Source organism: Leptidea sinapis, chromosome 21 (assembly GCF_905404315.1).
Source record: "Leptidea sinapis chromosome 21, ilLepSina1.1, whole genome shotgun sequence".
NCBI classification, from domain to species: domain Eukaryota; kingdom Metazoa; phylum Arthropoda; class Insecta; order Lepidoptera; family Pieridae; genus Leptidea; species Leptidea sinapis.
This window is the reverse complement of record NC_066285.1, coordinates 8,851,584-8,865,727: the sequence shown is the minus strand read 5'-3', so window position 1 is coordinate 8,865,727 and position 14,144 is coordinate 8,851,584. Positions and strand designations below refer to the sequence as shown.

Below are 14,144 nucleotides of genomic sequence, written 5' to 3'. Positions count from 1 at the left end.
CGGTCGCCTTAAAGAAAATTTGGCTATACCTTCTCTTAGATACAAAAATATTTACTGTGTTCCGAAGTTCAATCTTGTCATGTGTCGAAATCATGCTAACTATCTAGGAGCTTCAATATATAACCAAGTAAATAATAAAATAAAAATTGCGGACCTCTCTTCTTACAAAGTAAGATCTACAGTACGAGAGTGGCTTTTTCAGTTAAGCTATGATGAAACCGAGAAAATTATTAACTCAAAATTAATATAACTTTATGTATTTAATTATGAATATTTGTCTATAACTTTGCTTCATCTATATAACTATTTGCTTTATCTATTATTATTAATTTTATTTATTATTAATTTTAGACAGTTCTTATTATACCTATCTTATGTTTTAAAGTTAGATAAATATTGTTTAAATGTCAGCCTTAGTTCTATTTCATTAATTATTAACATTATATAAAATTACATAGCAGACGGTAATCACTGGTTGGCTCTGCACAGGGTTTCCTAGTGAGCCATCCAGAGGAATTTAATTTAAAGGTTCCTCTTTGTTTCTGTTTTTGAGATTGAGACTGTAAATTTATATAAGTATGTAAAACAATGTATTTAATTATAATATATATAAATAATAAATAAATAAATGTCGGTGACATTGGTTCGCCTACGGATCTCCTCATTTCTGTTTCAATCTCGCAGGGGAACTCCGAGCATAGCCCTCTCCATTGCCCTCTGAGCGACCATTGACTTTCTCATCAGGCCCATAGTTAGCGACCACGTCTGCGTCATCACTGGCAACACACAATGGTTGAAAACCTTCGTCTTCAGACACTGTGGTAGTTGATTATTTGTAGTATTAGTATCTTAGCGTTTCAATTTAAAGTAAATAATTAATTAACTTAATAGCTTATTTCAAAGTAAATCTTATTATTTCATGAGTTTCTTCTATATTAAAGAACTATATTATAACTATACATTAATAAAAATGGGAGCACACTACACAGTTCTAGATTGAAGTCTCTCGATAATGTCCAAAACTGTAACAGTACAACCAGAAATCGCACAGAACACTCCAAATAGCACAATTAATGAGTTTTTCCAAAGGATCCAGTTGTATCTTCCCAGGTCTTCCCATAGGAATACTGTCTGAACCACTCCCGGTATAATAAGACCCAGCATAGAGTAGAACAGCGCTCCAACTAAATTGGTAATATGTTCTAACATTGGTAATGCAACGCCTATGCCTCCTGAAAAAAAAAGGATAATCTTATAATAATTCATTCATTCAAATTAAATCAAATCAAAATCACTTTATTCATGTAGGTTAAGGAAATGACACTTATGAATGTCAAAAAAAAATGTTTTTTCTTATTGAATCTACTGCTACTTCGTAAAGGGTTGAGCTAATGAGAAGAAGTTGCAAGAAACTCATTGCCATTACTTTTAAATCAAGAAAAATCATTAAAAGGATAAAACCGAGTATTGTTTTAACTTAATTCTTTTCCACTGATATTGATGTTCTGGAAACGAAAAATATTTAGATGAAATAAATAATTTAATTGATTAATATTTTTTTTGGAAAAGGATGAAAAATGAGCGTACGGGTCACCTGGTGTAGAGTGATCACCGCCGCCCACATTCGTTTGCGACACCAGAGGAATCACAGGAGCGTTACCGGTCTTTAAGGAAAATATACGCGCTTTCTTTGAAGGTATATTATATTTATTGTCCCGGAAACATCGCAAAATGAAGCTCATTCCACAGCTTTGTAGTACGTGGAAGAAAGCTCCTTGAAAACTGCACTGCTGATGACCGCCACACATCCAGACGGTAGGGATTATATCCTAATTTGCGGAGTATGGTGCGAACGTGGAATTCGGCGGCAGGAATCAGGTGACCCAGTTCTTTTGAACACTCCCCGTGATAAATGCGGTAGAAGACACACAATGAAGCGACGTCTCTATGCCAATACGCCAAGTGATCCAGCCATTCACAGAGCACTGGGTCCACGACAAATCAAGCCGCTATGCATTGCACGCGTTTGAAGCTTTTAAAAAATATTTAACTTAAATGTATGATATGCGATAATCAATTAATACTATCATTTAATATTCTTTTCAACACTTTTCTCCGTAACTTGGAAAATCGGTTTAAGGCTGTCATCCAATAAACATTTTAAGTGGACGCACTAGGTAACGTATAAGTATTTTATAATATCCCGGCTAAGTTTGTGTCTTGCATTACAATTTAAATGTGCATCTAATATTATTAAGATTAATACCAACAAATACCTGTCTAAGAGCTATATAAAGGTTATATAAGCGCTTATAAAATAGATTACAATAAAAATTACTGTTAAAAAAGCCACCAAGTAAGAGTCGGACTCGCCCATGAAGGGTTCCGTAGCAGCAAGTAATATTATAAAAAAAATCTCAAAATTCGTTGAAACGATTTAAGACGTATTAAAAAAAAGTACTTACTAGATATCGTTCAAACCAATTTTCTGTGGAAGTATGCATGGTAATGTACATCATATATTTTTTAAGTTTTATCATTCTCTTATTTTAGAAGTTACAGGGTGGGGGGATACACATTTTACCACTTTGGAAGTATCTCTCGCGCAAACTATTCAGTTTAAAAAATGATACTGGAAGCCTCCATATGATTTTTGAAGACCTATCCATAAATACCCCACACGTATGGGTTTGATGAAAAAGTATTTTTAAGTTTTAGGTATGGGGAGCCCCCAAAATTTATTGCTTTTTTCTATTTGTGTGTAAAAATCCTAATGCGAATCAGAGAATACATCATCTTACCAAGTTTCAATAGTACAGTTCAAGTTCCGGAAAAAAGAGGCTGTGACATACGGAGGGCCAGACAGACAGACATGACGAATATATAAGGGTTCCATTTTTTGTCATTTGTCTACGGAACCCTAAAAAGGGCATCGTCTAATAACAATGTGCCTGACTAAGGGCCATTTTCAATAACCTGTCTGTCATTAGTTTTACTTACTAGAGGTAAGACAAATCTATCCTTTTACGCTTGCGCGCTACGCGACAACTATGTATATTGGACATAACTATGGATAGATAAGATCTTGTTATTAAACGGTGACAGCAATGTATCCGTAACTAGATGCGTTATTGAAAACGGCCGTAAGACGATAGTCATAAGATTGCCTATAAATTAAACGGAACTTACTAATTTCGCCTTTATAATAAATGACCTTTCTATCTACAGTATAATTAAAAAAAGAAACATGTTTTGTATTGAATTTAAATGGAAAACTATATGAATTAGGTAGCTAGATAAATATAAATACGAACACAAAAAGCTGAGCCATTTAATGATTTAAATAATAAATGGCATGCAGTATAAACATCGTATCATCCATTATTTTATAAATCGTTTCAGAGAATTGTGACTTATCAAGGATTAAGTCAGCACGTTTAAGTTTAAGTCACGTTTCTTGCTTTAAAAGTAATTGAATATCAAGGAACAGCTTGTGTGTGACTGATCAACAATATATTTGCGGTAAAATACGGATTAAATATGTTTGCGGTTTTCTTCTTTAGGTGTTGACCAAAATTATACTTAAAAGCTCACATTAAATCTTTAATGATTTATGATTTAAGAACTTTATATCTCAGAAGAATATTACAATATTCACTTATAGAAAAATATATTCTAATTACTATTTAATATTATGTGAGCCGTGAGAATATATTATCAATATTTATAAATCTATTATTTTTCTTGTTTAAATATAATTATTAACTAAGTAAGTATATTAAAAAAAAACCAGTAAACACACACTAGATAAAACCCTTAAAATGAAATAACTATACAAATTATAATCTCAAGAACATCACAATGGCGTACTTTTTCTTACTTATAAAACACTCACCGCAAAAAAGAACAACAGCAGTTCGTCCAAGTATTTGTGCCCAGTTTCTGTATTCCTTCTTTATGTAGGGTTCGGAGAATCTTGTGAGAACACCGATTACGACAAAGAAATGAAGAGGATACGTGAGAAATATGGAGACTGCTATAGAAGCCTTAGCGCAGATTGCTGGCCTGAAACATTTAAACATTTTATTAATGAAAATAAGGGACGTGACAAGCAGGACGTTCAGCTGATGGTAATTGATACGCCTTGCCCATTACAATGTAGAGTCGCTCAGATTCTTGAAAAACCCAAAAATTCTGTGCGGCACAACAATTGCGCTCGTCACCTTGAGACATATGATGTCATTTGCCCAGTTACTTCACTAGCTACGGCGCCCTTCAGACCGAAGCACAATAATGTTTACACATTACTGCTTCACGGCAGAAATAGGCGCGGTACCCATCTAGCCGGCGTCCTGTGCAAAGGACCTTGCACTAGTAAAACATTTTCGAACATTATAAATATTTGTAACATACCATTTATTCTCGATAACGGGTCCACCACAGCCAAGACTTAACAGAAAGTTATTACAGAAAAAAAAGGTTTACTTGAAAGAATAAAATATTTAATCTTAGCTATTTAGATACAAGTTAAGCAATGGCGCAGTATGGTATTCCTTGGCGTTCAAAGTTGTGGAATGAATTTACTGTTTCCAAGTACATACAAGATGGTATAAGATATATATGATTATGACTTAAAGTATGTCCATGCATCTAAAGTGCCGGTAGCACTCATTTGATCCATATTATGATGCAAGAGAATATAGGGGGCGGTGATTATTAACCATAAGGGTACCCTTATACATTGTTGTATGTCCTACTAATCCCATAAATATGTTGTTGTGAATCTCGTTGACCTCCAAGATACCCAAGTTTCTTTGAGCTGTTGTTTGTTTCAACACTAGGTTTAAAGATCATTTATTCTGACTTAAAACATTTTATTTATAACGGACTATTTTGAATATTAATAAGGTACGAGACGAGCAGGACGTTCAGCTGATGGTAATTACAATGCAGTGCCGCTCAGGATTCTTGAAAAACCCAAAAACTCTAAGCGGCACAACAAAATTGCGCTCGTCACCTTGAGACATAAGATGTTAAGTCTCATTTGCCCAGTAATTTCACTAGCTACGGCGCCCATCAGACCGAAACAATAAGTTTTACTTATTACTGTTTCACGGCAGAAATAGGCGCCGTTGTGGTACCCATAATCTAGCCGACACCCTGTGCAAACATATAAACTGTCACTTATATATATGAGAACAATATTTGTAAATAATAATCTTATGACTCGTCCGTTTGATAAAGATAGGTATAAAACTAACTTTATGTGTATGCACTAGAGTGAGTGAGTGAGAATTGTGATCTGTAATACACTTAGCTAAACGGAGCGTAAATAAATTATAAGTGCCTGCAACTTTAATATCCGAAGATAGTCCATTGTACAGTTTATCACCTTCATAGGTAATTATTTTCAGATTAACTAAATATTGCCTTACCAGTCATCCATAGGTAAGTTGAGGGTTATAGATCCTTTTAACTCGTCACCATATCTGAAGTAGCCAAAAACACCTAGAATGGTATACAGCATCATAATAAACGACATGGCTATGAATAGTACTCCTGGACAACCCAGGAAATGCTGTGGTTTCTTCATTGAGTTCTCTACTGGCATCACGACTCCGATGCCTTCCATTGCAAATATTACTGTACTGGAACATTAAGAAGAAATTCACTATTCAGAGGAAACATGTTTGCGCGACGATTTGCTAAATACAGTAGGGATGTAAAGACTACCCTCTTCAAAGCTTACTGGTGGGTAACATTTACACACAAAGCATTTAGAAGGATAAGGGTCCAGTGTAATTATACATACAGGGCCCTTATGAATCTTCCGAGATGCTGCAGCGCATCAGGCATGTCAGTTGAGGGTGGGGCCCTACGTGAGGTGAGTACGAGAATCACGACATTACGCAGCTCAAATAATAAAATCCCCATGGCTATAACTGACGATATCAGGAGCCCTATATATAAACGATGGATATGTGTTCACATGGAGAACAACAAAAAATAAATTGGACTTGTAATAAACATTACGAATTTTATATTTTGGACCCAGTGATGGTTTTCTAGTTTTTCAGTTTACTTTTAATTAGAATAGGCAAACTATTGGACGTAATTGGCCTGAAATAAAAGAAAATTATTATTATCCCTTATAATGTTTATGTCAACGCCATTTTTAATAAATTATTGTATAGATCAGTACATATATCGACATATCGACATGCTCAACTAAGAGCATTTATCCCGTGATGTACATATATCGAGATATCGACATGCTCAACTAAGAGCATTTATCCCGTGATGCACATATATCGAGATATCGACATGCTCATCTAAGAGCATTTATCCCGTGATGTACGTATATCGAGATATTGACATGCTCAACTAAGAGCATTTATCCCGGGATGTACGAATATGTCATAAGTGAATTTCGTCGGGGAATTGATATTACCGTTCGCAAATGTAAGTGCAGTGAAAAGCAGATTTTAAGTTTGGAGCGTACTTTGTTTCGATCAATTAAGTACTAAATTAAATTATTAAGACTTTCGTGAGACATTATTTACTTATTTATTAATACGGCTTATCGTTTTATCGGTGTGGGTACCGACTAGTTTCGGACTATTCGGAGGTCCTTCATCAGGGTGAGCGTAGTGGGTTCGCGATAACGTCCCGTCTCATACTGCGGACTTGTGCTCGTAGTGCTCGGGTGGACAGGGCGCGGGGTGCGCCGGCGGTGATGACGAGCACGGTATCACCGACACTATGTCATTATTGGTGACATATGGTGACATGGGTGCACAAAAAGTACTCACAATGTCCACTACGTGTTCATCGGCACTGCGTTTTGACTCCTCCTCTTGTGAGATGATCCGAATGGTCCGAAACTAGTCGGTACCCACACCGATAAAACGTGAGTAAAGCCGTATTTCTAAATATGTACTATATTAAGCGAATAAGGCAAATGATATAGTCATGAGTCCATTTAGTCAATAGAACTACCACTAAAATGCTTGAAAATACAATTATATGGGCTTATGATGAAAGTATCAAACAGCGGTTAAAATAATAATAGATTCCAAAACTCTGGAATTTGTAGACTCAACTGTTTTTCTTGGAATGGCATCATAAATTTCATACGTAGTATTATTATATTTAGTAAGCTAAGCAATGTTGTTACTATTCAGTTTAAAAGATGGGCTGGGAGTTCCTTGTCAGTTCTCCTCGCCATGTAAAAACCCCTTTACCATCTGATGTAGCTTCATAATTTACCAAGTTTTGTTTTATTATTGAAATGAAATGAAATGAAATGAAATTAAATGATTTATTTGTATGAATCGTGGTAACATAGTTGTTAACAATTAATTGGTGTACAGCACAATTCGCCAATATATCGGCATACAAATATTTGATTGTCAATATTGGAATATCATATTTAATTTATACTTATACGTTCTTAATACACATTACATAGCTTTAATTCAATGAGATAATATAAAATAAACATTAGTTTGTAGGTACCTCTCAAAAATTACATTTGAATACTATTATTTTTGGCTAAAGAATTCTTTTAAACTATAAAAGCATTTATCTATTGGCCATAATTTTAATTTTTTATGCATTAATGTTTTAGGCATCTCTCTAATATTCTTTGGAAGGTGGTTAAATACCCTAATACACATAACATTTGCGTTATTTTGATGAAGCGCTGTTCTACAGTATGGCATCAGAAGGCGAGTTGGATCTCTTAATCCTCGTTATGTTATGTAATAATTATAATGTTACTCGGTGATCGTTGATCGATGGCATGGTTTAAATGATATGGTGGGCGGAAGTGGTGACCTAACCTAATGAACAGCCTAGACTAGAAGAAAGCGATTCGCTCGATTGTATGAAACGTGCAGTGTTAGATTGACAGATGACGGCTACAATTTTGTAAAATACTGAGACAGCCGATATCCACTACGTTTAAAGCAACTGTTCGCTTTCAAACTTAGCCGGATTATACTTCGTCGCTAATCGCCATACTGTTATTAGTACTATTTCAAAATATATCAAATGACTGCACGTTTCATCCTAAACTAAATTTCAATTTTTACTTTGGCAGAAGCGCCTCTTATTACGTAGTATTTACATCATCTTTTCTATCGAACCCCAATCACGTCACATAAATGCATCTATGTGCATTTCGGCACAGAAAATGGAGGAAGCTTAAGTAAACAAAGATAGCGTCTACATTATAAATTAAAATACAACTTACGATAGAAATGCCGGGAGCCTTGCCGGTGATCCAATTATTTTCTTGTCGCTTATAGTTATCTCGTCTTTGAATATGTAATAAATACATATAAGAAACGTTGCCACAAGTAAAACGTTTGCAATCAAAGAGAACGGGGCCAGCCATTTAAGATATCTTATTTGACACATGAAGCAAAGAGGTACCAATATGATAAGGCAATAATATTCAATTGGTAAAATGAATGACGTCACATAGCGGTCGAAAAGCTGAAAATTAAATTAAAACAATTAATTTATAATTTATTTACAACTTTGCCCTGTGCTTCCCCGGGGCGTAAAAAATAAGGGTAGTCCCAGGCCCAAGGGTGTCGTAAGAGGCGACTACAGGCTTATTGAAAGAGGGAGAGTCACCCTACCGTCTTATGACGTCAGCACAATCGGGCCAGACTCGTCCGGGTTTCTTACCACACTCGCACAGAATACCGGCGTGAAGTAGCGGCCTAGTGCCGCTATATTTCGCATAGGTTAGTGTCGAGGACCGGAACCCATTCCAACAATTATCGTTAATGTATACAAAAAATAAACAAATTATATACTAAAACCCTTCCTCGAGAATCACGCTATCCATTGGTGAAAACAACAGGAAAATCGGTGCAGTAGTTTTTGAGAATCGCGAACAGACAGACAGAAAATGATCCTTGTATCCCTGTTTGCATGTTTATTAATTTTGGTTGAGTCATAACCTATTCTGGACCTCTTTAACTGACTTCAAAAAGGAGGAGGTTATCAATTCGATCGGTATTTTTTTATGTATGTACACTGATTACTCTGAGATTTATGATCCGATTTTTGTAATTTTTCTTTTGGTTTATGCGAAACATTTGGTCCCATAAAAGTATTACATAGTTTGGCCCAGTAGTTTTCTTTTTATGAACATCTATATGAAAATTGTCGTCTACCTGGATCACAGAATTGTTTTCCGTGTACGGCTTTTCTTTTGAGTTTTCATTCAGGTTGATTATATATTATTATTAACTGACACTAAAACGTTAATAATAAATCTAAGTTAAAAAAAATCTAAATAAGTTATCTAAGCCTAAATAATAGCAACTTTAAGGCCACTTAACTTCATCAAATGAGGTTAATATTACGAAATACAACTACGTTCACTGAGCGATTCCCTTAGAGCTGATTTCACCAAACGGAACGCGATTAGATTTGAGATTAAATTTGGATTTCACCAACACAAACTCAACTCAGTTTAAATGGCATATATTCACTAAGTAAAATTGCCTGTTTTAAAAATAGGTTAGCAAGCAATGTTGGTTCACAACATTTTGCTGTAAATAAAGAACAAGGCGTTAAATTTTAATTCTTTGACTTTTAAATTCAGCCTAAATGGAGTCTTAGCTAGCAAACAGTAGAATAAAATATATGGCAAAAATACGTTTTGTGTAATAAAGGATCATTTAAAATTAATATTATAATATTTTTGCTCGAACTGAAATAAAATAATTTTGCTTTTATAAATGATTAAAAAATAACATGATTGAAACTAAAGTAGTAATTTACGATCATAATTCAGACATTTCCGGGTTTTTACTTTCATTATAAACTGAGAAACGCTTTAAATTCGTTTTTGACAGTGACAGGTGGACAGGGTGAGGATGTCTATAAAAGACGATGTTTCCCTGCCTTCGACACACAAGGTGGTCCGAGGTTCTAGTCTCCTTAGGAGACGCCCCGCGAGTGTTGTTGCGTAGTCTTTGCGACCTCCACAAAAGCCTGAAAAAGGTGGGTTTTTAGTCGGTAGGGGGTGTTAACACCCGAGTCCGACATATGGGCACCATATCGGGGTCTTCAATACGTAAATGTTTTTTCCTCCTTTCCAAAAAAAAGCGTCGACACTTCCGCTGCAACCGTTGACGAGTTAAGGACCTGCCCGATGATTTTCTGTCCGATTACTGTTTGAATATTAGTTCTCGTGTCATTATGCGTAATTTATTCTTAGAACCTAAAATTTTGTTTCTTTTAAAGTTTCGTTACGTTTTTCTATTTAATTTTACAGTAATTATTTAGATGTTAGCTTGTTTGCAATTTCAGTAGATGGTATTAAAATTTGTTATAAAAAACCCCTTTTGATCTTATTTTCTTCATTCCTCTCTTCATAATACACCATTATTTTGGCAGCGAAACTTTTTTATGCGCACTGTACACTTTATTTTGTGAGTATTGAATGAGAACGGTGCGGTTTGTTTTGGTAAATCTCAAGGTCACTTCAATGTTGCCTGCATTTTGGTAACGTTGTGGTAATTACGGTAAAGTTATTAAGGCTGCTATCACAAGAAATCGCTATATTTTTATAAAAAAAAAATTTTTCCTTACATTTCTATTTTTTATAGACAGTGCAAAAAGAAATCCCCAAACTACCCCTAAATTTTGCAGTTGGAGCAATGCTAATCATTCAACGTACATAGATAAAAATTGTACGAAAATTTATTAAGTTATACCAATATTATTTAACATGACATAGTTTTGTAAAGAAATTTGTATTATGTTTGTAATAAATAAAAAATGCTTCTAATTCTGAATTAAAACTATTGCGATCTTGTGCAAATGAGGTAACCTAGCTCCGCTCGATTCCTCAAGGCCATTGACTCGGTCCCCAGCCTTAACACTACCGCGCTGACAGACTCGTACATTGAGTATACAAGTCGTGTATTTTGTATTAATAAGTGGCTGACCATTCGCCGACTTAGTCTTCTTAAAAATTTAAAGATAGATTAATAATCTTTGTAATTTAATGATGATTTTTATAATAATCTAAATAGTGGAATTAATCGACGCTGAAACACATTATAATACTTTAAGAATTTATTTTAATACTATCTGACCCAGCAAAGTTTGTATTGCCATATAAAGTAAAAAAAAAGGAATAAAAAAATAGATGACGGCAATTCTCAGACCTACCAAATATATCGTACAAAAAATTTATCGTACTACAATAATTGTTGTATTCTATTGCTTATACGAGTACCTTACAACCCTATTGCGGATCTGTGGATGGAACAGAATAATAATAGGGGTGGGTCACCCTTATCATTTAAAGGTGTGAAAAATAGACGTTGGCCGATTCTCAGACCTACCCGATATGCACACAAAATTTCATACAAATCGTTGAGCCGTTTCGGAGGAGTTTGGCAACAAACACCGGACACGAGAATTTTATATAATAGATGTTCACTCGATACTGACCTGTTTAACAGAATCTGCAATAAGTACAGTAAATATACAACATACTCCAAGATATGTCAATAATTGTGCAACTTCGGCGAATATCCTGAAAAAATATCATGATGAAATAAAGTAAAGAATGCATTTATTCATGACAACAAAAAACATATATATATGTAGTAAAATTAACAAATAAAAAATACGACTTCATGAAAAGGACACCTACTCAGCATTTTTGGAATTGATTTCCAACACTGATTTTCACAGTAGGTACCAAGTCGACCTGTTGACAGCAGCTGTAGACAACACGGTTCCTTTTGTTATAGGCCTTTAAAGTGACCATCTAAAAATAGTAGAAAAATAGAACAAACTGAAAACTTTGAATTCGAAAGCGAGTTTTAAAAGATTTTTTATTTTAATTGTATATACCATATTTATTTATAAAAAAAGCCCGCTGAGTTTGTTGCGCCCGTTCTTCTCAGGTCTTCTTTTTGGAATGGGTTGTAATTTTTAAGTAATAAGTGATGTCACATCCTATTTTGAATAAATATATTTGAATTTGAATATTAAGGCGACACTAAATGCCGGCGACCTTGAGCGATATGAGTTCACGGCTCTTATATAAGAAAGCCAATATTTTAAAAATTCTTGCGTCGAAAATGTAACATTTTAACAGGCGCAAACAGTTTATTTGCTTACAATCCTCATTATTGATTACTAATCTGAATAAATGTACCTACACAAAAAAGTAAAAGCTATAGAAACAACTTTTATGAGAGTAGTATACTAAACAAATGCATCATGCCGAGAAAAAACTTGTTTAACTGCAAAGAAAACTGGTAGTTCATAATAGTTCTGGAGTGTTAACTTTAACCAACAGCAAGCATTAGCATCCTACAAGTAAGACTTAAGGGTATGTGTAACAGGATAAAGTAGTGTGCATAGCTCCAAATGCTATGTTTTCACCACAAAACTTGTCTAAAAACACCTTGATTGCGTGTTTTCTGTCTACCCTTCGCCTTAACGTTTTTCCTGGTCGATAGGATCATACGACCGATAGGTTCCGCTGGCAATGCTTCCATCCTGGGCGTGTTGCAAGAGAGCTTGGGCCACGATTACAATTTAACATTACATAATCAATATATTTGTTTGCCCTATCATTACCTTGCACTAGTAGCAAGTGGCCTTAACCTCTTTGGTCCAATAGTAAAGGCTGCTTCACACGTCTCAGCATAATTAAGTAAGGGCCTCTTCATAACTTTGCAGCAACCCCTTGATACTTTTACCTATGTATATAATAATAAAAAAAATCTATACATATATATATATACATACGTTGTAGAAACTTAATTGCTATTGTACTGTAGAGAGAAGAGAAACGAAAATTCGAAAAATAATGCAAAGCAGATGCTATATTGTTTTAATATAGTCATAGAAGTCTATGTGTAAGTATATCTCTTTATTAAAGCCTTTGTTTCTAAATATAGTAAAAAGATTTAAGTAGTAAATACTTACAAATATATGAACGCAATGACCACATATAAATGCTACAATAATTGTACCAATTATGCCAAATCCCCATCCCGCGTTTGAAAACGCTAAAGGCATCGCCAAGATTCCAGATCCTAATGACGCTTTCAACAGATTTGCCAGCGATCGAATATCTCTATGATTAAAATAAACACCATTACCAAACAGACAATTAGTTAATTATTGGAATAGATCTTATCTAAAAAAATGTCGACGCAACAGTCTTATAATAGAGTAGGTACTTACGAATTTGGTTTCTTAACCTGTCGATGCTCATACGGATTATAATCCTCTTCGTTTTTACACACATCCATTTTAAAATTATATTTTTCACACAACACGAAAAACTCAATAAAATCATAAATGCTTGCGAACTATTCAAAAATATATGAACTAAATAGCATTACATTGTCTAAATCTCACACAAGGTTTTCAGCGCAAGGCTCTGAATAAACATAAGTGTTTTATGGTTATAATCTTAATGATAATTTGATAACGACAAGATAATTCAAGATCAGTTAGTACCACATGAGTTGCAATGAATAATAAACTGAGAAAACAAAATCACTTCAGGAAAGTGATTAATGAGAGATTTATGTAGCTGATAATATTGACACACACTTTTTACACAAATTATCTTGCCCCAAGGTAAGCATATATAGCCTGTGTTATGGGTTGCAAGACAATGATATATTTAATACAATATACTTACTTAAACATACATAAATTCATATAAACATACATATAAACTTACATAAATACATTTAAAAATCCATGACTCGGAAACAAACATCCATATTCATCATATAAATGCTTGTACCTACCGGGATTCGAACCCGGGACCTCTAGCTTAGTAGGTAGGATCGCTAACCACTCGGCTATACAGGTCGTCTGATGTTTTGTTGAATAATAGATCCTTGTTTTTCATGGTCGCTTAAGGGGTATTGGAGATGGCTATGCTCGGAGTTTCCCTGCGAGATCGATCAGAAGTAAGGAGATCTGTAGGAGAACCACAGTCAATGACATAGCCCAGATGATTGCGAAGCTGAAGTGGCAGTAGATAGAACAGATAGCTCAAATGATAGATGGCCGTTAGGGCAGTAAAATCCTCGAATGGCGACCACACAGTGTTGGTAGGCCACCCT

General features: G+C 34.6%; 1 protein-coding gene across 1 annotated transcript; it reads right to left on the bottom strand.

Annotated features, from left to right (window-relative positions):
- Positions 1-579: 579 nt before the first annotated feature.
- Positions 580-13,543, bottom strand: LOC126970646 (proton-coupled amino acid transporter-like protein pathetic). Its single transcript, XM_050816726.1, has 8 exons — positions 13,246-13,543; positions 12,985-13,135; positions 12,634-12,755; positions 11,491-11,575; positions 8,258-8,502; positions 5,436-5,648; positions 3,896-4,065; positions 580-1,232 (listed from the first exon to the last, which is right to left on the bottom strand). The coding sequence occupies exons 1-8, from the start codon at positions 13,311-13,313 to the stop codon at positions 982-984; spliced, it is 1,305 nt and encodes a 434-aa protein (XP_050672683.1). The 5' UTR covers positions 13,314-13,543; the 3' UTR covers positions 580-981.
- Positions 13,544-14,144: the final 601 nt, after the last annotated feature.